Raw genomic sequence first — 27,045 nt, 5'->3', positions numbered from 1 at the left:
CAGTGAGTCAAGAAAGGAACTAGGGCCACAGACCTTTCTGACATATAAATACACCAGAACTAAAAATCAGCCAGACTGCAGCCCATCCACCCTTTTATTGTGACTTTTCAGGTTAATTATCAAAGGTTGAACATTTCTGCATGATACCATTCCATAATGGGGACTATAAACTTGGCTCTTGAAATTAACGCCAATATACCAACACGGTGATATCTTTACTAGTGCAAATTCTATTTAAATGTTTAATTTGGGTTTGGGGATGCTATTTCCTTTTCAACCTTAGAATGCTGTTAAAGAACATTCTTGCAACCTGGAAAAAGACTTTATATAAATTATATAAAAAGTAATATAGGAAGTTCTAACTAACCTTGCAAAATACTGAAGTTCTGCTGTCGTGATGGACTCTAAGGATAGACCTTATATATATATATATATATATAGTATATATAGTATATATAGTATATATATATATATATATATATATATATATATATATATATATATATATATATATATATATATATATATATATATATAATCTGAATTGTCACCTTTGGCTGACATATATGTAAAAATAACAAATTGCTTTCATGCAATTTGTCACTTGCTGCTCAACTGGGTAAATAATGAATTGCCCCAGGGGAGGCACTGTTGATTCTGTATTTTCATCCCTTCATATTTACTTGTCACATTCTTAACTTGCTGGCTGCATTCTTACACTGCACTAAGGCATGGTTTGCTTATCCTTTCCTGAATAAGCTATGACAGATTAGTTTACATACTAAGGCATTATCCATGGTTTAACAGTGGGTCATTAACACTCTTAAGCCAAAACAAAACAAAGAACATTATGGCTTAGTGCAATGTGTGAAACTAGATCACTACTTTTACTTCTATCTTCACGGACCTTTAAACCTGAACTTGTTAATTTGAGCAAAAGGAAGAATAATATAGTATTCTAGGGCAGACATGTCAAACTCGCAACATCACATGACGTCGCGCAAGGTATCAAGCCGGTTTTGCCACTGCCAGCAATGGGATGGGTGCAGCTTCTGGATGATGCGGCCGGCCCATGGGCCGGCAGTTTGACACCCCCATTCTAGGGAAACAATGATACAATTTACTCTAAGAAAAAGAACAGAAGCAATATATAGCATATATTCTCTATTTAAGAATTTGAAATATGCTCTTCAGTACAAACATTTGTGGAAGGTAGCTTACAAAACTTTTTAAGAACCAGTTTCTAAAACTTCTAAACCAGGGGTAGGCAACCTCGGCTTTTATGATTTATGGACTTCAACTCCCAGAATTCCTGACTTAGCTATGAATTCTGGGAGTTGAAGTCCATGAATCATAAGAGAGCCGAGTTTGCCTACCCCTGTTCTAAACTATATTAGCAGCATAAACCAAATCCTAAAAGCAACTCAAATATATAATATTTTTCAACAATTAATAGCAAAAACTGTCATCAGTAAGGCTTAAAGAGATCAATAGAATGTGAAGTTCATAGCAAAGTAAAGCCTGCTTCTCTTTTAGCAGCTACCCTGATCCTAAAGCATAAAAACAAGTTTAATTATGAACGTTCCTTCAAGCAAAATAAAACAAGAACTCACCAGAACTATGACTTTTATAGTACTGTTGATTAGTCAAAACCTGAGTAAGGACTGAACGCATTGCTCCTCCCATTTTTGTCAGATCTTCCAGAAATGAAATGTGGGGTTCCAACATCTGAAGTACTTTGTGAAGTTCTTTTTCTGATGGCAAATCAAGAACTGAAAGAAGCCAAGCAAGAATTTTGCACAAAATTAGATACATGGTTTGAATTGCTTAATAACTACTGACTGGTTATTATTTTGCCAAACAGAACACACCACTCTTGCAACCATAACTTTAGATTTTACATGCACCACATACCATAATAACAATTCTAAGCACAAACCTGCTGGTCAAGAATTTCCTCAGTAGAAATCTCTTAATACAAAAAGGCATGTAGGTCTCCAGCCTAATGAGATGTCATTGTTTTAGACATATATTTAATGTTCAAATGTTTCTTTTTGGGTAACCAGTATAAGATCACAGTTCCTCTTAGCAAAGCGTATGCAATCTGGGTTGGTAACCACAGTCACTACTGTCAGTTTTCTGAATATTAGTACAGACGTTGCTACCTTTTTTTACTACTTGTATGCTTCAGCAAATCAGTGTCTATTGGGGCATGTGCGGCTGAGGCAACAAGTGAACTTTCAAGGCTGACAGTTAATGGGCAAAGGAGGCAGGGCTGAGGTGACGAGCAGCTTCTCACCCACTGTTTAGCATGTATAGGGAAGCAGAGCCACAATGGTAAATCAGCTCTTGCCAGTGGCCTGTTGGTCGGCATAGGGAGGTAGGAATAAAATGGCAACTGGACTCTGGCCTGGGAATGTGCAAAGACTACCATGTCCCTGATGAAATTGAACCACGCTTCATAAGGTCTTTATGTGACTAGAATTGGTGACTTCACTCAAGGTGGTTTTGGGTAACAAAGATTATTTGGAGGTAGGACAGTTTGGATTCCTACTTAGTTTGGGGACAGAACTAATTTTGCTCGTCTTCTTGATGTCTGATATCAAGGAATGGATAGGCAATATGATCTTACTAGTTCCTTGGACCTCAGTGGTTTTCCACGATTCACCATTTATATCCTTCTTTTCTCAGTCCTTTCTGAAAAGGCAAAGCCAAAAGAATGATACTGGAGAATTTATCCTCTATATTCTATAACTTCTGGGATACCTCAATATTCTGTTTGGTCCGCGTATTTTGCATCATCTACTTGAAGCCATTTACAGAAGCCATGAGAAATTTGAGTTGAAGTAACACTGATATGCAGATAACATACATTTTCACACAGATGTTCCAAGCAGACTGTGGCAGAATAATAAACCATTTTAACTAAGTATTTGATTTTCTTTCCTCCTGTGTTCGGCATAGAATTGTGGTTATTCTTATAACTTTTTCACCCAAGACTCATTTTCTTGATTTTTGATATTTTTAATTAGCCAAGTATTTTTCCTTCTTTCACTCATCATTCCATTCAATATCTTGAATGTAATCTAGTGCTTAAAGCTTGGCTTTTGCTATTCATATTTTATTAAGAAAGGCACTGTGTACTAGTTGTGATGTGTTTTTTTAAAATTACTCTTCAAACCAACATAGAATACAAACTCATCTTCTCTTCTATCTTGAAATAGATGGAATTCATTTTTTTCTTCCAGCTCTTCAAAAAACATTAAGAGTTGCTTAAATAGGACAGAAGGAAAAATAGCTTCAAGGGAGTCTATAGAATCTTGCAAAATTAAATTCACTTGTAATATAAAATATAAATATTTTCTTCAAGCTTTGGCAAAACACCATTCATTTGCAAATCACAAATTACTTGAAACTAAAATTTCCTAGGAATTATTGATACCGCCATCAGGTTGGTGTTGACACTTAATGACTATATAGATATTTTCAATGATCCTGAAAATAAAAAGGAATATAAACCTCAACCCATCCAAATCAAAATAAAACAAATAAAACTAAATTTATTAGTAGCGTTAAGAACTTGACTTGTGACATAAAACACAAATATTAATATTAGGTTTACCTGGCTCATTATAACCTTCTCTTAAGTACTGAATAAGACAGAAGATGAATTGTGGAAGAACTAGTTCTGACATTATCAACAAATCTTTTGGAACAGATGGAACTTCTGAGCTTGATTTTATTCGATGCCTTTTGCAGAACCTGTAATAAAGTAATTTAAAATTAAATTATCACAATTAACAAAAATATATATTTTATTTTTAGGCTGTCTGACTCCCAAAATGACTCTAGGCAGATTAAACTAAAAATCAATTGTATGTATCTATGTATGTATGTATATGTAGGTGTATACACACACGTGTATACACACACACACACACATATTTGTTGTTGTTAGCTGCAAAGTCGTGTCCAACCCATCACAACCCCATGGACAACGTTCCTCCAGGCCTTCCTGGCCTCTACCATCTTCTGGAGTCCATTTAGGCCAAAGTATTTGAGTTTCAACTTCAGGATCTGGCCTTCTAAAGAGCAGTCAGGGTTGATCTCCTCTAGGACTGACCAGTTTGATCGCCTTGCAGTTTAAGGGACTCACAGGAGTCTTCTCCAGCATTATATATATATATATATGCCAGAAAAGGAAAGTATAAAAGCTAAGTGGGGCTCCAGAATTCTTCTATCCCCAAGGCCTGGGAGAACAACTAAGTTTTCAACAATTTCCTGAATGAAATAAAGAAAGGTCCTTGCACATACAGTACAGTAGTTGGAAAACAACTCATAAACAAAAAGGATGTCACACAGAAGAAAGTAAGGAACTGTTCTCTATTGCCACAGAATGCAAAATGTAGCACAACGGAGTTAAGTTGTAAGAAAGCAAATTCCAGTGTAATGTTAGGAAAAGATCTTATCCATAATGACAAATTGATCAAATGCAGCCAGTCACAGGTATTAGTAGAGTTGCAATGGCAATTGGAACTGGAATTTCCATCACTAAGCAATGCAGTTGTAAAATGCAATGTCCCGTGACTGCATTTTGACAGTCTCTACTGTACCACAGGACCAGTGGTGGAAGCCATGGGGGAGTGCTGCAGGCAGACCCTACAGAGCACAGGAGGGTAAACAAAAGAGTGCCACGCTACCACGGGTAGGCATTATACAGCAAGAGTGGGTGAAAAAGCAGCAGGAACCGGAGTGACTTGACTTCCTGGTGGTGCAATGGTTACAGTGCAGTCTTGCAGGCAAACTCTGCCCAGAGTCTGGACTTCGATCCTGACTACCCAGACAGTGCTGGAAAACACCATGGAGCGGTATATAAGTCAAAACGCTATTGCTATTGTTATTCCTGCCAGCTTTCCTGTTGACTTTGCTTGTGGGAAGTCAGCAGGGAATGTCAGAAATCGTGCCTTGCTGTGGACTTTAAAGGTTTCCGACCTGGCAGAGATGGCGAAGATTTCGGCCTATTTGAAAGATCATTCGCAAGAACGCTATATTATGGAATGGAGAAAATGGATTGATTTTATCCAGAACAAGTATAGGGTTAAGAAGTTCTATGTAGCATTTGAATAAGTCTTCTTTCGTTTTTTTTTCTTTTCTTATCTTAGTTTCTTTTTATATATATTCAATATTATTATTATTTGTTTTATCCTATATAAGCTAGAGAGTGATGGATTTTAGAGTTTATAATTGTTAGTATATGATTGCTTATGATTGCATTTTATATATATACCTTGTATTTAGCTCTGGGAAGTCGGGGGGGGGGAGGGGGGGAGGGGGGGAGGTAGGGAGGGGGGAGGAGGGAGGGGGGGATTCTTAAAGGAAAACTGTATTTTAAAACTTTTCAATAAAAAAAAAGAAATCGTGCCTTGCTGTAATGTCATAAGTCTCCCTCGTTCATTGTTGTTGTCACTTTGGTCACTGAACAAGTGGACATAACCCAAAGACTATCTGTGGCTCTCCTTCACCTCATGTGCTCAGATGGAAGCTAGAACTATTAAGGATCCTTAAAATTGGTTTTCTGCATGGAGTAAGGGATGGCTTCAATGGCCCTTTTTAATTCTATGATTGTTCACTGGATCTTAATGCTACACATAAGCCAATCTATGTACTTGCATGAAATCACACAAAAATCTTTTTATAATACTAACACACCCATAAAAGTTGGCGATCGCTTTCTAATTCAATTGTATTATTCAAACATTGAACAGGAGTTTTTCTATGCCATGGCTTCAAATAAGGAATTACTTCCTGAAAGAAGACTAACCCATTTTCTCAAGCAAGGTAAAAATATTTTATATCAAACAAGTTAACAGAAAAAAATGCATACCACCCACATTGGGGCAGAATTTTGACAATTTTGTTTAGCAGCCAGAAGCAGAGACATGCAACTGGGGATTAATGATACTGTACCCTGATGACCTCTCCCAGAAACTTCATGTATGCTCAAGAGGAAAGAAGAGAGCCTTGCAGCACCCCACAAAACAAAGGTCTAGGAGAGGAAGGAGGAGAACCACTAAAGTGAGTGCGCCTCCAATTCCTAACTGCTTCTCTGGTCCAAAATGACTCCAAGGTTGATGTATTAAAGAGTACTTAGAAACCAAGGAGACCTAGGGTGGATGCACTGCCTTCATTTCAAGCCTAATACAGATCATCCACAAGTGCAACCAAAGCTGTCTCAATACTGTTATCAATGAATTGATTTTATTTTATTTTTGCCCTTCCACCACGAAAAACAAAAAGAAACTTTATTTAGATGAATGAATAAATGAGAAGTCTAAAATTCCTGCAGGTCTAAGGATGTGAAAAAGTGTTGGAAGGTATCTTTAACAATCTTAGCAGAACTCAGTCCAGCCTTTGGCTCGACCACAAACTATCCCAATGAATTGTATGACATTTTCACAGGGATAATAGTTTGTACACTCAGTGATTTATGGAGGGAACAGACACAACAGTATTAACTACAGGCAGTTGGGTAGGAGGAAATCATGCAGAATGATACAGGTTTGCTGGATGTAACATGTCTGCAAAATGTGCAAGTTAAGAGCAGTTACCAAGAACAAGTGATGTGTACTGTATGAATATATTATTCCATTTATGTAGCTGCTCATGTCACAATAATGACTTCCCAAATAAACTTGGAAAAAGCTTACAAGCCTTCCTATCTCTTCTGTACACCAATTACAGTCAACTGCACATTCGTCCCTCACCAACTAAGGATTACCCAAATCGACTTTTGAGTTCCTGTAAGTTCCATAACAGACAGATGGCAAGCAAACCATGTGAGCTTCTCCTTTGTAAGGAGAGGGCATAGATTAGTTCTATACTTCTTTCTGTACCATACTCCTTTAGGTGCCTAGGTGCTAACGTTGACAGGGTTTGTCCTCTTTTACGAATGCACAGATCTGCTACAAGTAGCCCTCAATTTACAATCACAATTGGGCCCGGAATTTCCATTGTAAGTCATTGCACTCATAAGTCAGGTCATTACATGACTGAATCTGCTTTTTTGATGATTTTTACCATGGTTGGAAGTAGAGTCACCCTATTGTAAATGCCAATCCAGCTTCACCAGTGACATTTACTGATGGAAACTGGCAAAAAAATATCACAAATGATTATTATGTGGCTGCAGGATGCTGCAACTGAACATAAATGGGAGTCCATTACCAAGTGCCCAAATTGCGATCATGTCACTGTGGGAGTGGGGTGTCCATCATAAGTTCAAATTTAGGTCATAACTGACTTTTTCTGAGGCTGTCGTTAATTCAAGCTGTCATAAAGCAAACAGTTGTAAGCAGTGGTGTGATTCAAATATGTTAACAACCGGTTCTCTGTGTGGATGCTGCTTCTGGAAGTCCATTCTGGGCCTGGGCAACAAAAAATTAGCTACCGTTTCTGCTGAAGTGGTGCGAACTGGCTGAATCCCATCACTGGTTGTAAGTTGAGGACTATGTGTCTTTCCATTTCACGTTATCCCGTTGATCTTAAAAAGCACCAAAGGTTGCAAGAGTGCACAGTAATTAAGCACTACAGATGATAAAGCTCAAAGTTGAAGAATGGGGTCATATGCACACAGCCCTACCCCTGCCTTTCTTCAGCCCTTCCTTCCACAATATATTTCCGCTAAATGCTCAATGGAAAAGAGTAATTCTCACAGCCTTCCAAAACATTAGCAGGAGAACCATCTTAACCTTGAGAGACAGTTGTGATGGAATTATCTGACCCGAAAATAAAAACTATGCTTCTAAAATACAGCAAACCAAGGACAGACAGACATTTTGTGATTTCAAATAAGCAACTAGCATTCTTCCCATTAAATCAAGATTGCTAGAAGGCAATAAAAGCATAGCCATAATATACTCAGTAACTACTGTGGGAACGGCCAGAATTTGGCCTCCCAAGAATTTGGCCTCTCAGCCTTCAGCTTTTCCAGACCCCTTAATTGGCCTCCAACGTGGGTTACAGTGAAGAGCATACTCTCCTGGCTCACAGGCTGGCATGTGGGAGGTTTGGGAAACGCTATGATAAAGCTTTCACATATATCTTTTAGTATTTTGTTTTTGTATGATCTCATAGGCACCTGAGAAGTTCTCACTATGTATCCAATTATCTATGTATCCTATGTTGTATGAGATTGATGGAGTTTTTTGTAATGTTGGAGGTGAATAAAAGTTCAGCAGGCAGTTGCTCCAGAGGTTTTTTTGGAGACGAGGCTGCCTGGCTGGTTCAGAGCATCTCTATCGACCCGGGTCTGAATTCTTTTCCCTTCAACTACACTTGCTATACAGTTTACAAGATTCTACAATCTCACCCCTACTTCCTTGATTGTGAGCTGCCATAAGGGGTTTGGAGGAAGGCCTGGAGGAACGTTGTCCATGGGGTCGCAATGGGTCGGACACAACTTCGCAACTAACAACAACATAACAACAACAACAACATAACAACATAAGGGGTTTGACACAGTGAATTTCTGAGCTACAAAGTATAAAACAGGAATGACTGATCACTTTCCCAGAACATCCTGAGAGAAAGCATTCCCAGCCTAAGCAAAACAGGTGGGCAGATTCTATTTGAAGTTCTGGAAGCAGTACATTTTTTGAATTTAAACCAAAACTTATATGTTCTTTTTCCAGATATAAAGAGCAAATGAAAAACTTCATTGGTATAGAATATCTTAGGTGTAAGCTAGTATACAATATCTTTAGAATGCAATAAAATTTTATTTTCATGTACATAAGTATTCAAGTATGTCATCTTCCATAATCCTTTCCATTATCCCCCATGTCTCCAAAAAGAAAAGGCTTGGTTCTTCAGCTTTGCCACACAATCACTTCCCTATTTACATTCTTGCTTAGGAATACTTCCAGTCAGTGGAGTAGAATAACCAGTTACATTTCCAAAATATAAACAACAAAAAAACCCTGGTAAGAACCATTAGAAAGAACTTGTTGGATAGGAGTGAACACATTTCCAATTAATTATGTCCAATAAATGATTAACTCTCATAAATATCTGTGGAGTGGGATAAACCTGTTTCTTTAAAGACACATGGAAAAATAATTTCATTAATATTTTTGTTTTCCTGACTGAATAATCCTTCATTCAAAAAGTTTCCCTGAACAAAAAAAATTATCACTATATATGTCAACATCAATGATATACAGATCACTACTTCACTCCACATCATATCTGACTTTTTGACCAAAACTTTGGAAAAAGATTTTGTACTATGGGCAGTGAGAGAAAATGGTGTGTGTGTGTGTGCGTGCGTGCGCGTGTACATGTGTGCGTGCACATGCACGCACAGGCACTCATTAAACAAATTTTTATTTTAATGTGGCAAGTCTTTTTCTAAATGCGCAAGCCATCTTCAAATAGAAATCTTGGTTCCTTTGCCCCAAAGTGCTAAAATACAGGAGAAAATATTCACTGATTCATCATGCTGCTTTATCTTCCAGGATTCTTCAGATATTGTATTCAGGTAACAACATACAATGCAGGAAACATCACTGTTACTTTAACTGGGAACATATAAACTATTACTTACAATCTCAATGACTGGGTTCATATAATATTCAAAACTAAAAGCAATCACTTTATGACTTGTGTGAACCTTTTCCACAAAGGCTGAAGGCTACTGTTATATCACCACTAAATTATAAGATGTAGTAATATTTTAAACAAAAAACTTGTCTGCTGCCATGTGCAACTGTTCGCACATGAAAACAAACATGACTAGGGCCCACAGATATCTTTGTTTTCTCTCTCTAAATTCATACTAATAACAATGAGCAGCATATTATCACACTGAGTAATCAACACTTGAGACTTATTTACATACTGGCATACTTCAAAGTTCATGTATCAAACTACTAACGTGGAGGCAGAGGATAGGATGACTATCACATGCTTTCTTTGTGACAGGAAAGTTTGGCAGCATTCAATCATCTCATCCTGTCAAAAAAGTACTGAACTGAAAGTATGGCCTCATAGCAACTTTACATCTACTATTACCTTGGCACTACTGGCAGCAGCTCTACCCAACATTTGAGTGCATTATTGACTTTCAAAAAGGAAATATGCCCCATGTATCATGTCTTTTATTATAGTTCTCTGCATCATTTTCTCAGTCAGCTCTTCTCAGGCTACTTTTTTGTTCCAACTATTTACTCCATTCTTTAAGGTAATCTATATTTTCTAACCTTTTTCAAGTACTTCCTTACCCCTGTGGCCCTCTATTATTCTTTATACTGTATTAGTTGAACCATGTTTCAAAGATCGTTCTCCCATCACTAGCATTCAAATTCAGAAGTCAACATTTTGTTTTGCCACAAAATAAAAGCACGTTGTACAGGAATTTATTTTGATAATTTGCTTGGATATTATTTGGTCCAAGGATTTAACCTGGACCGAAATTAGAAACAAGTCTTCAGTGCAACAGCCTGTGCCCCATTTCTCCTATATTTTCTACTATAGACAAGCTATGTGGTATGTGGGGTTTCTCTATTTCTCAAATGTCAAAAATGAGCCCTTGCATAACCTTCGATTGACAACTTTGTAAAGCCTCCTAATAATATAAACATTCATATGGAAGGGCTAAAGACATAGTTATAATTAATCTCTACCAGTGTTAAGAGGATATGGGGTAATAATGTCATGGCCATTTTGATGAAAACATAGAAAACTATATGGAATCTTCTACAACTTGCTGACCTGTAGCTAGCAAGAGGGATATTACTGAATGAATTCACATAAGATATGAATTCACATTAGAATGAATTCAATACAATTTTCTGTTTTTATTACACAGAATCATGAATTAATATACTGGCATAGTGTAGTGAGTCAAGCCAATGTTTTTAACTTCAGGAAAAACGCAGAATAAAAAGAAGTACTGTATTGCCTGGAATATATAAGATGCAAACTTAACAGTTCTAACTTATACAGAGCCCTGCAACATTACTCCTTTCAACTTAATGTAAAACATCAATAAATAAATACACGTAATGAGCAGAGGAGTACTGTATCTTTTATTAATAGTATAGTTTTCAATCTCATACGTAGGAATCAGGAAATATGCAGCCACATTAATCTGCCTTCTACCATGTTTGTACTTTTGTTTTTATAGATACACTAACACTATCAGAATTTTAACAGCGAAATCTTATAGGCCTCCAGGGGCCAAGGAAAATGTCCAAGAGTTTGAATCTGGCTGGCAGAATTATTGGTACCTTTAACTTTCATGTCCAAGAACCGATATTTTCTCTTCTAAGAATAATTTAGGACTTCTTGAAGGAAGGATTGTAATTCGCAAAGGAATGCAGCTTGTGGAACAAGTGTAAGCTTAAGATTTTAATATGTTTTAATACTGTTTTAAACTGGGCTAAATATTTCATCGTTGTTTTTTTTAACTTTTGTATTCCGCTTTTTTATATTTATTGCCCTGTACACCGCCCTGAGTCCTTCGGGAGAAGGGCGGTATAAAAATATAAGAAATAAATAAATAATAAAGAGTAAGTTTTCTTTAAAGACAAATTTATTACGGCTTCTACAAGCTAAAAACCTGCTTCACAAAAATTTACGCCACAACATATCAGATTCTACATACATTTAGGGAGCAGGACATATTGATGCTATAGAGCAGCGTTTCCCAACCTTAGGAACTTGAAGATGCGTGGACTTCAACTCCCAGAATTCCCCAGCCAGCTATGCTGGCTGGGGAATTCTGGGAGTTGAAGTCCACGCATCTTCAAGTTCCTAAGATTGGGAAACACTGCTATAGAGTACGCGGGAGGTTGTGCTGCATTCCAGGGGGCTTATCCCCGATTCAACACATACTAGACGGGGCACAAAAGCACTGTGTCTTTGCTACTACGAGTACGGATCCTATAAAGCAGACGCCCATGAAGACGAGTTACTATAGTGCCAATAAAATCGCAGGAGGCGTCAAGCCTAGGTGGCAAACTTCTACGCAGAGCTTCCATCCATCCACCTGTCCTTCCGGATCACAGCCCTGTCAAGCAGGATTTTTATTTTTATTTCGGCACGCGTGCTTCCTTCAAAACCACTGGGGAGAAAGGGAACAGAGCGTGGCTTTTCTGAAACCCCCCCCCCTCCACTTGCTGGAGCGGCCCAGGGATCCTCCCCATCGCTAGCCAGCCAGCGGGGCTGTTTCCACTCACCCGGCTTCCCGCATTACGTTGCCGTCGCCGCAGTCGCAGGCCCCCCCCGCCTGGCTGCGGAACATGTTGTAGTCGTGTCCGGCGTGCTCGCCCTGGTGAAAGCACTCGGCGCAGAGGCTCATGCAAGGCGAGATCCCACAAGTCCGGCAGCGGTAGGCCACGAAGTTGGCCGTCCACACCAGGCCGCAGAGCGTGGCCGGGTCGTAGGCCCTGACCGCCTGCACGAAGCCGTCCCACGGCTCGCCGCCCGCCAGCAAAGAGCGGCACCAGCCCAGCGCTTCGGACACCGCCTCGGGGTCGTCGTCGCTGCCCGCCAGGGGTCCCAAGACCCGCTCCAGAAGCGCCTGGAGTTCTCCGGCAGCCTCGCTCTCTTCGGCGGAGGCGGAGGCGGCGGCGCCGAGGGCCGCTTTGAGGCGCGCCGCCGTAGCCCGCTTCTCCTGGGCGCCCCCTCCAGCACCCGCACCGGCCATGAGGGCGGCCGAGGACGTCGCTCCCCCGAGGCAGCCGCTAAGGGCGGCGCAGCCCTCCGACTCTCGCCGCGCTTCTTCCCTCACCTGCCTCCCTCTCTCTCGCCTTTCCCCTCCCTTCCCTCCTAGCGGCGCCTCTCGCGATAGCCGGGAAAGTCAGCACCCGGGCCGCCTACAGTACTCTCCCTCCACCTTCTGCCCCAGCGCTGGGCGGTCTGCCTGCTGAGGCCGCCTTTATTGCTTTGCGCTCTCCCGAGAGCCTCCCGCCGTCTCCCCTCCGACCACCCCGCTCCGCCAAGAGACTCGCTGGTGGTGGTGCCCGCGCTGATAAACGCTGCCCGTATATATAAGGCTGGGGACGGGACCCTCCGTCAGCTGGAAGAGCCGGTTGAAAAGGCGCTTTCTGCGAAAGGCCTCGGGGGGGGGAACCAAGAGCTGCAACCCCCCCGCGTGCTCGCTCGGGGGCCCGAAGCTGCCCCCGAGGAGACTTTAGTCCGCGGGGAAGGGGCCGCTCAGGTCGCCCCGTCCCCGCGCAGTTAGGACTTGGAGCGAGCGGCACTCTTCTCGTGGTACCAAGTTCTTGCCCGCCTTCCTTTAACGAACGGAATCCGGTTAGGCCAGGGGTGGGCAACCTCGGCTCTTTTATGACTCATGGACTTCAACTCCCAGAATTCCTGAGCCAGCTTGGCTGGCTCAGGAATTCTGGGAGTTGAAGTCCATGAGTCATAAAAGAGCCGAGGTTGCCTACCCCTGGGTTAGGCGTTGATTATGGCTGGGTGAAACTTTAAGGAAGCAGGACCAGAAACCTATCGGGGATGAAGCCGGGCGCTTACCGGGTCTTCTTACATAGAAAGCTGTTGCTAAATAGTCAAATAGCAGGCACCCCAGAATAAGCATCTTTCTGATCTGAAAGGTTATCTCAGTGGTAAGCAACCTTGGCTCTTTTATGACTCGTGGACTTCAACTCCCAGAATTCCTCAGCCAGCATGGCTGGCTGAGGAATTCTGAGAGTTGAAGTCCACGAGTCATAAAAGAGCCAAGGTTTATTTTTTTATTTTTTATTTATTTATTTTAATTCCATTTATATCCCGCCCTTCTCCGAAGACTCAGGGCGGCTTACAAGCTTAGCAGTAGCCTTCATTCTATGTATATGCCTGCTTATTAGGGCTTTCACACACACACACACCCCAAGTGGCATTATTACAAAGTCAGCTTAATTGCCCCCAACAATCTGGGTCCTCAAGTGTCATCAATTTCTAGCGAAGGTGGAGAAAGGCACCTGTTACATACCCACAGAGCAAGACAAGCTCTACTCTATACTGTGCATAAATGCACAAGGGGGGGGAACCCAAAGAATGTGGAAATGCAACATAAGCCTTGATGAGGTGAGCAGAAATAAAACGCATAATCTTTACTTCAAGTGGAAAAGGCAACCATTAAAACTAAAGAGTTGCTGAGACGTTCGTCTGTGTGATCGCTGGCAGTCGAAAATGACTTGATGGCACAGGAGGCGTTAAACTCTGGAACAGCAGTTAACGCAGGTTAAGTATTGTTAGTATTTTTAGATAAGTTTACGAGCCGTAATGAAGCACATTTAAATTTTCGAGGGATTGAGATGGATCGAACTGAGCCGAATCGAATCAAACCTGTGAGGTATTCACCCCCTTATGGTATACTCTACGTTTATGTGCAAGTAAAACGCTCCTGCTTGGCATTGCGGAATTTATTTTTTTTAAAAGTCCGGGGAAATAGATAATAGCATTACATAACAATCCACAGAAACCGGACTTCTTTACTTTAAAACTATTTTCTCTTGGATAGACGTGTCCAAATTGAGATCCCATTAGCTTCGCTTCTTTTCTATTTCTAGGATTTCCAGAGTAATGGACATGGGGGGAAAAAAGGTTCCTTGTGTTCTGTTTTCTGGATAGGAACTGAAGGCACGGAACTTCGTTTCCTTTGTTTGGAGGGTTGCTTAAGTTGCTGCACAAAGCGGAAATACGTGATCGTTGAGGAAAGGGCAGAGAGGTAAAAGCGTTTTCTATGTTTTTAGGAGGTGTAGGTTAGAGTAGATGTTGCGATTATTTGTATAAATAATTTCTCTACTTGCATTAACATATAAAATAGTTAACACGTTTCCTCCTGTATAAGGATATTCTGCAAATTTATCCCAGAATTAACGGAAACTCGGGGAAAAAACAGGCAAGAAAAATAATTAAAATACTTGGAGTCTAGCTCGACTGGAAAAAGATTTGGATACAACAATGCTTCTCAGGATTGATTTCAGTTCATAAGCTCAGAAGTATCTACCTCATTCCCCCAGTTTTTTCCATTAACGTTCATCTGAAGAAAAGTAAGGTCGTTACTTTGGAACATTTTAAATGTTCCTATATATTCCATTGTATAATGCTTTCATTTTTATTTATTTTGGATTTGTAATCAGTTTTTCTGCCATGTTTAAAGTTAAGCAACACTAAACTTTGAGCATAAAAATTAACAGGTTTTTTTTCCTAGTCTGGTTTTACGTTTCAAAATGCTATCTGTTAGTATAAATTTGGTTTAGATTGCTGTATTAGTGCAGCCATTATGGTTTGTGAAGCATAATTTATGGCTTAATGTAATGCAAATCCAGAGGATTAGTCTGTTGGAATATGAACCAGTTCATTTGTTGGATAACATTTTTTCATTCAAGGGAGATGGGGGGCTAAGAATTATGAAATATAAATAAATGTCAATAAATTTTGAGTTTTCTTGTATTTTAAATTGTATGCCTCAGATTTTTTTAAAAAACATTTTTATTGAGATTATACAAAGGACGGTATAAACAAGCATTAATATTTGTATGTATCCATTCCCTTTATATAACTGATTATAAATCTTACATTCTAAGCATGAAAAAGTTAAAACTTAAAGAACTTGAGAGTTGTTTGCAACAAGTTGATGTCTTTGAGAATCCAAAACTCCTGCTTGAACAATATCCGACACGGCCACATATTGCAGGTAAATTTTATTCTTCTCTTTGTCATGTATATAGTGTTGGTCTATTGTACATATTCTAACAGCTCATTCTAAAGATTATCTTCATTAAATTATATGTTCTTTATCTAATATAATAATGCTGGTTGTTTAATTCCAAGAATCTTAGAAGTTGGGAAGTTAATATTTCGCTAAGTTTAACTGATACTCCTGTGTAACTAATGCCTGTTTCTTGATTAGATTCTCCCCTATACTTTTTCTACCTAGAAATATCAGTGCTTTTTTCAATCTAGATGTTTTTATTTAAGGAGGGCTTTTCCTTGAAAATTTTGGTATTTCACTTATGTGAGTTTCTATTTGCCTTACATATGTATAGCCATCTTAATAGGTGTTATACTTCATTACTGTTATAAAGTTTGCTGATGTATTAATTTGTGGATGAATAAAATGTTGCTTGAATGAGGAAACAGATTGGATGACCTTTATTCATCCCAGTTTTAGTATAGTTTGTATTTGCTCTGAACCTGTTGCCTATATGTCTTTATTCTCCAGCATGTATGCTTTATACAATTCATAATACATTTGATGATATTGAAAACAAGATTGTGGCAGATCTTGGATGTGGTTGTGGCATACTGAGCATTGGAAGTGCCATGTTGGGAGCAGGGTAAGGAATCTCATTTTCTTATTGCTCTTTTAATATTAAACTAAATGAGGAAAGCTGAAAACCAGAGGTACTTCAGAACAAGAATGTCAAAACGAGCTATATTATCTCAAAATAAATCCAACTAAATCAGGGGTGTCAAACTGCCGGCCCGCGGACCAGATGCATCATGCGGAAGCCGCACCCACCCCATTGCCGGCAATGGCAAAACCGTCCCGATATGTTGGATGACGTCGTGAGTTTGACATGTCTGATCTAAATGGTCCTGGTAGCTTTAGAAAATGTTTGTTGCATGTTTTTAATTAGTCATGGTTAAAACTAGTCAGAATCAGATTACTAGGAAATCCCTGGGCTGTAAACTAAACGGCGAAGTTAAAAAAAACCAACCATCCTGAAATAAAACAAAGGTAATGACAAGCCACTACTATATTGCCACCAAGAAAAGCTATATGGTTACAGCAATCCAATTGGATCTTTGCCATTCAGTCCAACTACAGGTAGTCCTTGCTTAACAACTGGTTGCTTGGTGACTATTCAAAGTTATGACAGATCTCCCTGAGCTACTTACAACCCAGTTCCAGAGTTCTGATGGCCATATACAAACATCTGCATCTAGTGATTGTATTTTGGGTGTTTTGACTATTGGATTTGCCCTGATGGCCATCTGCATCATGCCTCCATCTCACAACTGCAATTTTTGGCGGATTTTGCTGTTTTCTGATATTTACTTCTGGATTTTGGCAAAAAATGCCCATTGAAGAAACCAGTTAATGGCTGCGGCATTTGCTTACCAACTTAGGCTGTGAATTCAGGCACAGGCACATTCCTGTGCCTGATTTCACACTGACATCACATTTAATGAGTTTAACAAATTAAGACTGTAATTCTGGATGTAAGTCAAGGACTACCTGTATTATAAATACAGATTTATTAGACATATTTCTAATTTAAGAATGCAGTGTAGGTACTCACATTATTTTAAACAAAATGTGCATCTAAAACACATTGTTAGGCTTGTGATAAATTAGTAGTTTACATATGAGTAAACTGCATCAGAGACTACATTATAGGATACGCACTCCATATTTCAAACTTTTATATAAATAACATCTGCTACTGAAATAGCATCACTTGAAAAACCATTCGAAGATGAAATCACATTGACTAATCGTTCAAAATTTATATGTCATTTAGAAATCTTAAGTGTTCATTTTTCCTTTAGCAAAAAAAAATCACAACAGATCTGCCAGTAGTATTAAAATTAGCGGTAGGAGTTGACACATTTTAAAAGTAATATGTGCTATTATAATTCTCTTAATTTTATTTTTCCCAGGTTATGTATAGGATTTGATATAGATGCCAATGCGCTGGAGGTATTTAACAGGAATACTGAAGAATTTGACCTCACAAATGTCGACATGGTTCAGTGCAACATATGTTCTTTGCTTGACAAAATGTCCAAAACATTTGATACAGTTATTATGAATCCTCCTTTTGGAACTAAGCACAATAAAGGTTAGCCATTTTTTTCCTTGAATGGGAATCAACTTCCTGAAGAAGCTGCTAATTTTATTTATTTTACAGCATTTCCATAATGCCAGTAAAGCCATACTTCCTTTTCTTACCTTCTCTTAGCTGCCATGATGTCTGTCACCTCAGACATAATATAAACTGCCCTGACCACCACCACCCCATCTTTCCCAGCTAAGGGAAAGGTAGGCACTTTTTGTCATGGAAGATAGATGGGCAGACTGGTCTAGTGTGCTCTTGACATCAGCATCATTTGACTTCAATCCTACATATCCAACTAATCCCTGTCAGCCTCACCCAATCTCCCCAGAGTGTTTTATTTCCTACCTTCTTAGCCATTGCCACCAACGTTCTTGGCTTTTTCTGGTCTCCTTGCAAACAATCTGACCAGAATTCAGGTGTTTAAATTCATGGACAATTTGAAACTTAGCTCTTGCATGCAAAAGATGTTTTGCCCATTCCTGCCAAGTAACCATGTATCTCTGCCATGTATTCCAGTACCATATTACCTTTGAAGTTAAAAGTTCTTCATCCCTACCTTAAAACTTTTGTGCTGGATTCTGTGGTTCGTAGTAAGCAAGGTTAATTTATATCTTATCTCTGAAATTTTTGTTAGCCTGTATTCCACCAATCGTCCATAAATTCAATTCCTTCATATCCTTACTTTTATCCCGATACTCCCATATTACACCCCTCCTGCATGAGCTGCATTGGTTACCGGTTGTCCTCCGGGTGAGATTTAAGGTGCTGGTACTTACCTTTAAAGCCCTACATGGCTTAGGCCCGGGATACTTGCAGGACCATCTGCTGCCGGGAAGGATTTCCCATCACCCAGTACGCTCACACAGAGAGGGCCTCCTCAGGGTGCCGTCGGCTAGACAATGTTGGCTGGTGACCCCCAGGGGGAGGGCCTTCTCTGTGGGAGCACCAGCCCTATGGAACCAACTTCCCCTTGAGCTTCGGATGGCCCTGGACCTCCGGTCCTTTCGCCACGGCCTCAAAACATTTCTTTTCCATCAGGCTGACCTGGACTGATAGGGATTTTAAAATGTTTTTTAATTTTTAACTTTAATTTTAACTTATTCTATTGGGGCTATTAATTTAATTTCTTTTTTAACTTTTGTATCATTGTATTTTATTGTTGTTAGCCGCCCTGAGTCCTTCGGGAGATAGGGCGGCATATAAGTCCCAATAATAAATAAATAATAAATAAATCTGTCTTGAAACAAGTATAACCCAGAAATAGCTTTCATTTTATAAATGTATTTCTACCATTTCTACCATTAGTGTAATGTGGACTGTGCGTTCCATTTTATATTTAAGGCAAAAGCTTTTTTTGATAGTTTAGCACATACCAGATATTTAACCAATTATGTGTTTATTATTGATAAGTACATTTATTAGCGAGATAATCAAAAATATCTGACAGAAATCAAACCTTAAACTCTGATGTTACAACTTTAATTCAATATAAGAAATAGTTGGAAGCAATATATCTAAACAAAGATGGTTACATAATACAGATGATTGAATTGTTTAAACTGATTAAACATTAAAACATTATACTAATCAGGAATGTTTAAAAAATAAAATTCAATTTGCTGTCTTTTGAGAATAGGGGAACACTTGAGTATTTAATAAGAGGGACGCGGTGGCTCAGTGGGTTAGGACGCTGAGCTTGTCGATCAGAAGGTTGGCAGTTTGGCGGGTCGAATCCCAAGTGCCGCGTGACAGAGTGAGCGCCTGTTACTCGTCCCAGCTTCTGCCAACCTAGCAGTTCGAAAGCACGTAAAAATGCAAGTAGAAAAATAGGGACCACTCCAGTGGGAAGGTAACAGCGTTCCGTGCGCCTTTGGCGTCTAGTCATGCCGGCCACATGACCACGGAGACGTCCTTGGACAAGCGCTGGCTCTTCGGCTTTGAAACGGAGATGAGCACCGGCCCCTAGAGTCGGAAACGACTAGCACGCATGTGCGGGGGAACCTTTACCTTTACCTTATGAGTATTTAATACAGGTAGTCCTCAACTTACAACAGTTCATTTAGTGACTGTTCAGTTATAATAGCACTGAAAAAAGTGACTTACGACAGTTTTCCACTTACGACCATTACAGACAGCATCCCCATGGTCACACGATCAAAATTTTGACACTTGGCAACTGACTCATATTTATGATGGTTGCAGTGTCCTGGGGTCATGTTATCACCTTTTGTAACCTTCTGACAAGCAAAATCAATGGAGAAACCAGATTCACTTACAGCCATGTACTAACTTAAGCAGTGGTTCACTTAACAACTGTCGAAAGAAAGGTCGTAAAATGGGGAAAGCTCACTTAACCGCTGTCTTGCTTAGCAACATAAATTTTGGGCTGAGTTGTGATCGTACGTTGAGGACTACCTGTAGTATTCAAATCAGTTGGGCACCTAGTAGTGAAAGAAAAAGGTGTATTCTCAAAGCTAGATAATATACAGTGCTAACCATTATTGAGCTTTTCTTAACATCAGCAAGACTGCTTTATTTCTGTAGGCGACATTGCTCAAGGCTGCTGAGATATTAGAAAGGCAGGACAGATGATAATTGTGACTGAGTAAAAAAGGCTTAAAACTCAACACTTTTATTTTTGTAGGCATGGATATGGCTTTTCTCAAGACAGCTGTGCAAATGGCAAGAATAGCTGTGTATTCCTTACATAAAACATCAACTCGACAAGTATGTCTAAAGTTTGTGCTGATACACGTTCTTGTATGGAACAGTAAGATTAGAAATGTTGGGTGTTCTACAATCATAAGATGCTGACATCAGGTGTCCTGGAATAGCCTGAGACATTTTATTAACACCATATTCCAGATATATATCAGAATTAAATTTTTATAATACCAATCAGTTTGTGCAAAATCTAGTAGTTTAGTTTTCAGTGTTTAGAACAGAAAAACCTTGTGAAAATTTGTTCAGGGAAATCATTGTCATCAGATGCAATATATATAGATTGATCAAAATTAAGGGAACCTCTAATATCTTACATTCCTTCCATGCTCAGCATATTCAGAAAAAAGCAGATGAATGGAATATAGGGATGGAAGTTTTAGCAGGTAAGGACAAGTTGTTATTGTTGAATTCAATTTAAAGGCAGAGTTCCCGTTTAAATATTAGTCTCTCTTTATATAGGATACCAAATACCTTTATAGAAGCTGTCTTTAAATAGCATGATAAAATATGGTTTTTTTTACTTTTAATCATTTTATACTATTGTTTCATAGCAATTGTTTCCCTTGTGCTTTTTAAAATACACAGATCCAAAACTATTGTGAAAATTATTTTATAATGGTATCTTAAATTAAATATGCTCAAAATGTAGGCAGTATTTGCATTGTAGAAGTTGATCTCTAATGAACTGTTGCTACTCAACCAGACACAAGATACTTTTATGTAATCATAAGCATATCCAGTTACCCAGTATCAGATATTCAGATCATACGTGCATTAACTGTTTCCAGCTGTTATATACCGTTTCTCAAATATATTTATGATTTTCTATTACAGCTTAAATTCTTTTTAATTCACTTTTAGAACTGAAATATGATCTACCAGCATCATATAAATTCCACAAGAAAAAATCGGTAAGTATTAGGCCGCTTTTAATTTGGAGTAAACCTATTTAATTGTGTTGCTGAATAACTGAGCTGTATGCAAATGATCGTAGACAAAAATGTTTCCATTTGAGCTGGGTCTCTACGTATAATCTGGTATTAAAAACAAAATTGAAGATCTAAACAAAAGGCCGTAGAAATGTAATTTCTAGAGCCAGAGGAGTCCCTTATCCTAATCAACAACATGGGACCTATTTTATTACATACAACAATTCACCATTCTCCGGCTGGTGCAATCAAATGTGGCTCCTAACCTTTCAGTGACAGGTTGATATGTTGTATGATAGACAAGGAAGGTTTACAAGTGAGAATTCCTACTCAGAAAAGATTGAAGTTATCACGGTGTTTTATCAAAGATAAAACCTACTATACGAATATTGTAAAAGGACCACAAAGCAGAGGTGCATAATAACGACGAGGAGAATCATGCAATTTACCTGTGGTGAAATCCATATGGGTAGCAGAATTATTAGAACGCAGTATTATTTGCCTAGGGCAGATATTCACCCTTGAAAGAGAATGGCACTACTGGTTCAACTAGACTGAATCAAACCAGTTCACATAAACAAACTGTAAAATTCTGTGTTTGGGGCTGTGCAGGATTTTAGTACATAAAGTAAAAAAACTGTTTCTGAGTATACAGGAACGCACATTTAGTATGCGTCTCAAACTCCTTAAGTCAAACTCACATATCCTTGGGATCTTGTGCCAAGAAACTACGTGATCACAGGAAAGCCAACAACCATATTAAGCATCTGCCTACAGGTATAAACTGAGCATCTGTACAAACTCCAAATTCATGTCGCCTTCAAATTGAAAGGGCCATGCAATCTTTCTGTTTAGCACACACACGTTCCATTCTACCTGCAATTCTCAAGTCACCGTTAACTCTTTAGCTGAAAACAGTCAACAAGCAAAACAAAATATATTTCAGACTGATGACTACCTTCTGTTGTAGAAATATCCTTCTAATTCTATACCTGTTCTGTCTTAATTTGATTTTTGTCTGCCGCTAGTAGAATAGTTGGGGAGAAGATAAACAGGAATAATATGGATCTAGCTATTTGGTTAAGACAAATCCAGCCCACAAATTTAAGAAGCTGGATCACAATTATAACAAACTCTCAAAGTAGCACATTTACTAGTGCAGGGAGTGCATGTTAGAAATCAAAATTAAATGAGATTTTCCACATGTACAGAATCAGAATTGATGGAAAACTTTTGTTGATAATATATTACAATACTATTTTTTAAGTCTCTCTGAAATAAAAGTTATGAGCAGGGTATATTTATTTACTAGATCAATTCCCCTGTTCCTTCACCATGTAATATAATCTATATTGGATTTTGCTATATGAAAAGCAGCCTCTGTAGAAGCTACAGTCACCTTTGCACTAAAACCTAAAGCAACATCTGTTCATTGGAGAAGACACTTTCTGTCCTTGCCATACAAAGAAAATATATTTTGAGAAAGTTCTAATGCAGCATTGAAGACAAGTACAAAATTGGAGCTAGGTGCTCATGGTAACTCTACGTAGTTGCTTTATTTTATTTATAGATTTTTTTCCTTCCAATAAACTAAAGGTAGCAATACAATTTGATACATCTGTAACCGAACACAAAGATTCACAAACCTTTAATACACAAGATACTGATACTTATTTGTTATACACTACTCAATAAAAGTTTTGTACATAACAGATATTAGGATATAGTTCAGTTTTTCAGCCTTTTCTTTCACCCTAATTATAGGCTCATTCATCAGATATTTTTAAAAAACTATGTTAAATCAGCCACAATTCCAAGAAAGAATCTCAAAATGTAATTTTCTTCTTTGTCTTACAGGTAGACATCAAAGTAGATTTTATCAGATTCTCTTGTGAAAAAAAAAAGATGGATGGAGGAATGACTTAAAACTGTATTAAAATAATAAAAGTAGCATTGAATGGTTTTTGCAATTTTACAACTGAATTCCAGCACCATTTTCTGTTTTTAGTTGTTTGGCAGCAGGCTCTTCTTGCTTATCTTCGTCAAGTGGTCTTTTCTTGGGACTTGCTGACCCTGTAAAATTGACATTTCAGTCATGGTGGGCTACAACAATCACAATCTGACCTACAAGCCAAGTAATATCAAGCTAATTTATATTATATATTAAATGACATTATAGTCTCATTTAATTTGGTCTCTTTCTCAGAACAGATTACAAAACTGGTTACATTAACAAACTTGAGAAAACCAGTAAGGAATGTAACTATTACCATGTTTCCCCAAAAATAAGACTGGGTTTTATATTAATTTTTGCTCCTAAGACACATTAGAGCTTATTTTCCGGTTAGGTCTTATTTTTCGGTAAATATGGTACAAAATGGGTGTCTGGCTTACAATCCTAACTGGGGCTTATTTGTGGGGGGGATAGGGCTTATATTGCAGGCATTGTGAAAAACCATGATAGGGTTTATTTTCCAGTTAGGTCTTATTTTCGGGGAAACAGGGTAGATAAGACAGTCCAATCTCCAATGGATGGTGAATCTACCCATGGATGTGAAACTCAGGTTTCCATTCTGATTCATCATTTATGCAGAATGTGGTCTCCAAAGAGAATGGTCTGAATACTACAAACAGTTTTAGCTGGCAAATTTCCAATAGCCTGCACAATTCTGTTTGGGGGAGCAGATTTCCAAACAGCTAACAAAGATTTAACACAGAAGCTCTGACACTAACTTAATAGCAATTTTTCAGCACACCATATGAATATTTTGGTATCTTGCTCCACAAAGATAAGTCACCTGTGGTATTTTCATCTTCACCCTCCTCTTCATCTTCACTTTCAAATTTTGTTTTCTTGCCTTGGAATTTCACTTTTTTGTCTTGTGTGTCTTGTGCTCCCTTGCCACCTTTACCTTTGCCTTTGCGACCTGGCAAAAAGGGTATGTACATCATTAAGATCATCACACTTTTAGAAATTTATTCCTCACATTAAGAGGGAAGGCAGTCATATAAAATAGCCATAAAATAGCCCTTCTCAATTTGGACCATAGATAGAACTAGTTTCCACAATCCCCAGCCAACGTGGCCAGTATCCATGATAGCTGAATTTAAAGAGTAGTCCCTTAGTCTATTTTATATCAAAAGGAAGTGCTCACAGTGCATCATGGAAAAAAGGATTTAGTGATTTTCAATTATACATGAATAATAAAGAAACACTGATGCTTTCTGTGAACTAGTTTATTACTTTAGATCAGGGCTTTGCAACCTTTTCACCCATTGTACCACTTTTAGGATATGGCAACATCCGAATACCACCAGTTGCCTAGCAAGGTGTCAAAAACGTGATGACCAAAAAAAAAAAAAAAGGGGGGGGGGAAGTGATGAAGTACAGGTAGACCTCCAGCTGGAGCCTGGCGCTGATCCTGGTGCTTCCACTGAGCCCTGACAGCCCCAAAGAAGTGCTGGTCCTGGCGCTTCTGCTGAGCCCTGACAGCCCTGCAGCTCCAGCCATCTCTCGCTTAGGCTTGTGCGGTGCTGCCACCGGTTCAGCTCATTCCCCTCCCCCACTACCACTTTTCTAGGATGGTCGTGTACCACCTGCCAGGTGCCAATGTACCACAGGTGGTACCCGTACCACTGGTTGAAAAGCCCTGCTTTAGGTGATTTGGTTGACTCCCATTTGTTCATTTTGTGTATTATCCAAGATGCATGAAAGCTCTTCTCCAGTGTATACTGTAGCTCCTAGTGTATATAATGATTCTTCCTATAACCAGTTCATTTATTAATTTAACTACAGAGGTAGCTGCAGTTCTGACAGGAATAAATTTATATTAAGATACTAAACATGTTTTCCTATGTTATGGCAATGAAAAGCATGCACTATCTGGCATGGGTTAGAGTTAACAGAATTTTTCCTCTAAGGTTTGTGTATTTCTAATTGCTCCAGCTGGTGACATGCAGGGCACTATTAGCAAGATACTGGGATTATCAATGAAGTAATTTTAGAATGAATCAAGTCTACTCCAATGTACACCCTACACAAGGCATTCTACCAACAAAATGGTTCTGGCAGGAGGCAGGACTATGGCAGTTTAGTGGACATGTTGATGTGAGTGTAGCCATGTTTTTTCCCTTTTGAAACCACCAAACTAGGGGTTCCTAACTGGGGGTACGTGAACCCCCTGGGGGTGTGAGACAATATTCCAAGGGGCACAAAAACTTGGGTTTTCAAAATTATAGTGTATATGCATAATTAGTTGCCGTTATTTTGAACTTTTGTAAAGGGGTACGAGAATATATCAGAAGGGCTCTAGGGGTGCGGGGTATAGAAAAGGTTGGGAACCACAGCACTAAACAATTCTGAGATTTATAGAAGAGGTTTTATAGGAAAACCCCACTTTCTGGGTGATGTGTGTAAACAAATTATATTTCAATCAAATGCATTTGATTGCTATCATGAACTGCTAACAAAAGATTTCTAGAAACCACAAAGAGAGGAGTGGTTACGGTCACATTTTAGTATGAAAAAAACTAAGCCCTAGATGTAAATAACAATTGCTCCAAGATCTTTGTTGGGTCAACTGAAGAACATGCTTGGATCAGCAATGTATCTGAAATGGAAGGAACCTTGAAAGATGAAAATATAGAACTTGGAAAAAAATCCAGACTCACAAACCCAAAAGGGATGTGTCTGTAATGAAAAAGCTTTTGTTGGTAAAGAAGCAACCAATTTTCAATGATTGGAGAACACCGTACAAAAATGCAGATATGGGTCACCAGTGCAGAATTAGTGGCAAGCCACAAATCCATTTTTCTCACTAGTGCCACAAAGAATCGGGTGTGGGCTAGGCTGCTCTTTTAAAAAAAAGTGAATCATTTGTCCTTATCTAGTTTGTGAAAGAAAATCTACAGTTCTTTCCTGCATGAGGATACTACCAAGAATTGGATGTCCTACACTGAAGCTTTCATTCATGCTATATTATATTGGCAGATGAAAAAAGTCTTAATCCAATTGGAAGTTCCATAGCACTAAAATTTGTCCCATGAAAAGACTGAAAGACTCCATTGATAATGGAGAACACACTAAATCTTGCAATACCTTAATTATAAACAGCTATAAAGCAATTTAGTAACATCCTGAAAAGATTGCTATCTAAGCCTTTTTTGTTAGGTTAGCCTCTCTGGCCCTTTATTAGTGTATTTATTAATACACAGGTTATTAGAAAAGGTTTAGCAATGAATGGAGGGCAGACTAGATCAAAGGATAGTTACCACATCCCAATTCAAATTAGCAGGAGCAACTATTAGCTACATGGGTAGCAAATTAGTTTTATTGTACTCAAGAGGGTTGAACCAAACGAAAATCTTAATGGAAAGCCAAATGGGTCACTGAACACCCAGTTATAGGAACACATATAAATAACCCGACAAAAAGGTCATTGTCAGCAATGGATAATCCAGTAAGATTCACATCTCACCTGCTGGGACTCTTGTGTATAAGCAAGGCATAGTATCCTCCCCTCAGTGTGACTCAG

The 27,045-nt window shown here is 38.8% G+C and overlaps 3 protein-coding genes across 7 annotated transcripts in view; 1 reads left to right on the top strand and 2 right to left on the bottom strand.

The window, feature by feature from the left end:
• Positions 1-12,813, bottom strand: part of UBR3 (ubiquitin protein ligase E3 component n-recognin 3) — a 106,630-nt gene extending 93,817 nt beyond the window's left edge. For all 3 annotated transcript variants that reach the window (XM_083352215.1, XM_083352216.1, XM_083352217.1), the window contains exons 1-3: positions 12,240-12,813; positions 3,623-3,762; positions 1,614-1,772 (exon numbers count right to left, since the gene is read on the bottom strand). In XM_083352215.1, coding sequence (XP_083208341.1) covers positions 1,614-1,772; positions 3,623-3,762; positions 12,240-12,709 — 769 coding nt within the window. In that variant the 5' untranslated portion in view covers positions 12,710-12,813. The remainder of the gene's footprint in view (positions 1-1,613; positions 1,773-3,622; positions 3,763-12,239) is intronic.
• Positions 12,814-14,052: 1,239 nt separating this feature from the next.
• METTL5 (methyltransferase 5, N6-adenosine) lies at positions 14,053-23,489 on the top strand. Of its 3 annotated transcripts, none has more exons than XM_083365720.1 (8): positions 14,053-14,247; positions 14,577-15,706; positions 16,235-16,349; positions 17,680-17,861; positions 20,503-20,585; positions 20,914-20,965; positions 21,444-21,493; positions 22,886-23,009. In XM_083365720.1, the coding sequence occupies exons 2-8, from the start codon at positions 15,598-15,600 to the stop codon at positions 22,895-22,897; spliced, it is 603 nt and encodes a 200-aa protein (XP_083221846.1). In that variant the 5' UTR covers positions 14,053-14,247; positions 14,577-15,597; the 3' UTR covers positions 22,898-23,009. The 3 variants fall into 3 exon arrangements, 2 of the variants coding, with proteins under 2 accessions (XP_083221846.1, XP_083221845.1); XM_083365719.1 differs by lacking the exon at positions 22,886-23,009 and adding an exon at positions 23,369-23,489 and having other exon boundaries at positions 14,055-14,247; XR_014492846.1 differs by lacking the exon at positions 22,886-23,009 and adding an exon at positions 23,369-23,467 and having other exon boundaries at positions 14,057-14,247; positions 21,417-21,493.
• Positions 23,043-27,045, bottom strand: part of SSB (small RNA binding exonuclease protection factor La) — a 28,538-nt gene continuing 24,535 nt past the window's right edge. Inside the window, exons 11-12 of the mRNA XM_083365680.1 lie at positions 24,310-24,438; positions 23,043-23,584 (exon numbers count right to left, since the gene is read on the bottom strand). Of these exons, the coding sequence (XP_083221806.1) occupies positions 23,484-23,584; positions 24,310-24,438 (230 nt within the window). The 3' untranslated portion in view covers positions 23,043-23,483. The remainder of the gene's footprint in view (positions 23,585-24,309; positions 24,439-27,045) is intronic.

This window comes from Vipera ursinii (genome assembly GCF_947247035.1).
Source record: "Vipera ursinii genome assembly, chromosome: 1".
Classification (NCBI taxonomy): domain Eukaryota; kingdom Metazoa; phylum Chordata; class Lepidosauria; order Squamata; family Viperidae; genus Vipera; species Vipera ursinii.
This window is presented reverse-complemented; position numbering and strand designations above follow the sequence as displayed.

Excerpts from the sequence above, each read along its gene's own strand:
- METTL5 (XM_083365719.1), top strand. The coding sequence starts at position 15,598 with ATGAAAAAGTTAAAACTTAAAGAACTTGAGAGTTGTTTGCAACAAGTT. Across the intron at positions 17,862-20,502 it reads TGGAACTAAGCACAATAAAG|GCATGGATATGGCTTTTCTC; the intron begins GTTAGCCATTTT and ends TTATTTTTGTAG. Across the intron at positions 21,494-23,368 it reads AATTCCACAAGAAAAAATCG|GTAGACATCAAAGTAGATTT; the intron begins GTAAGTATTAGG and ends TTTGTCTTACAG.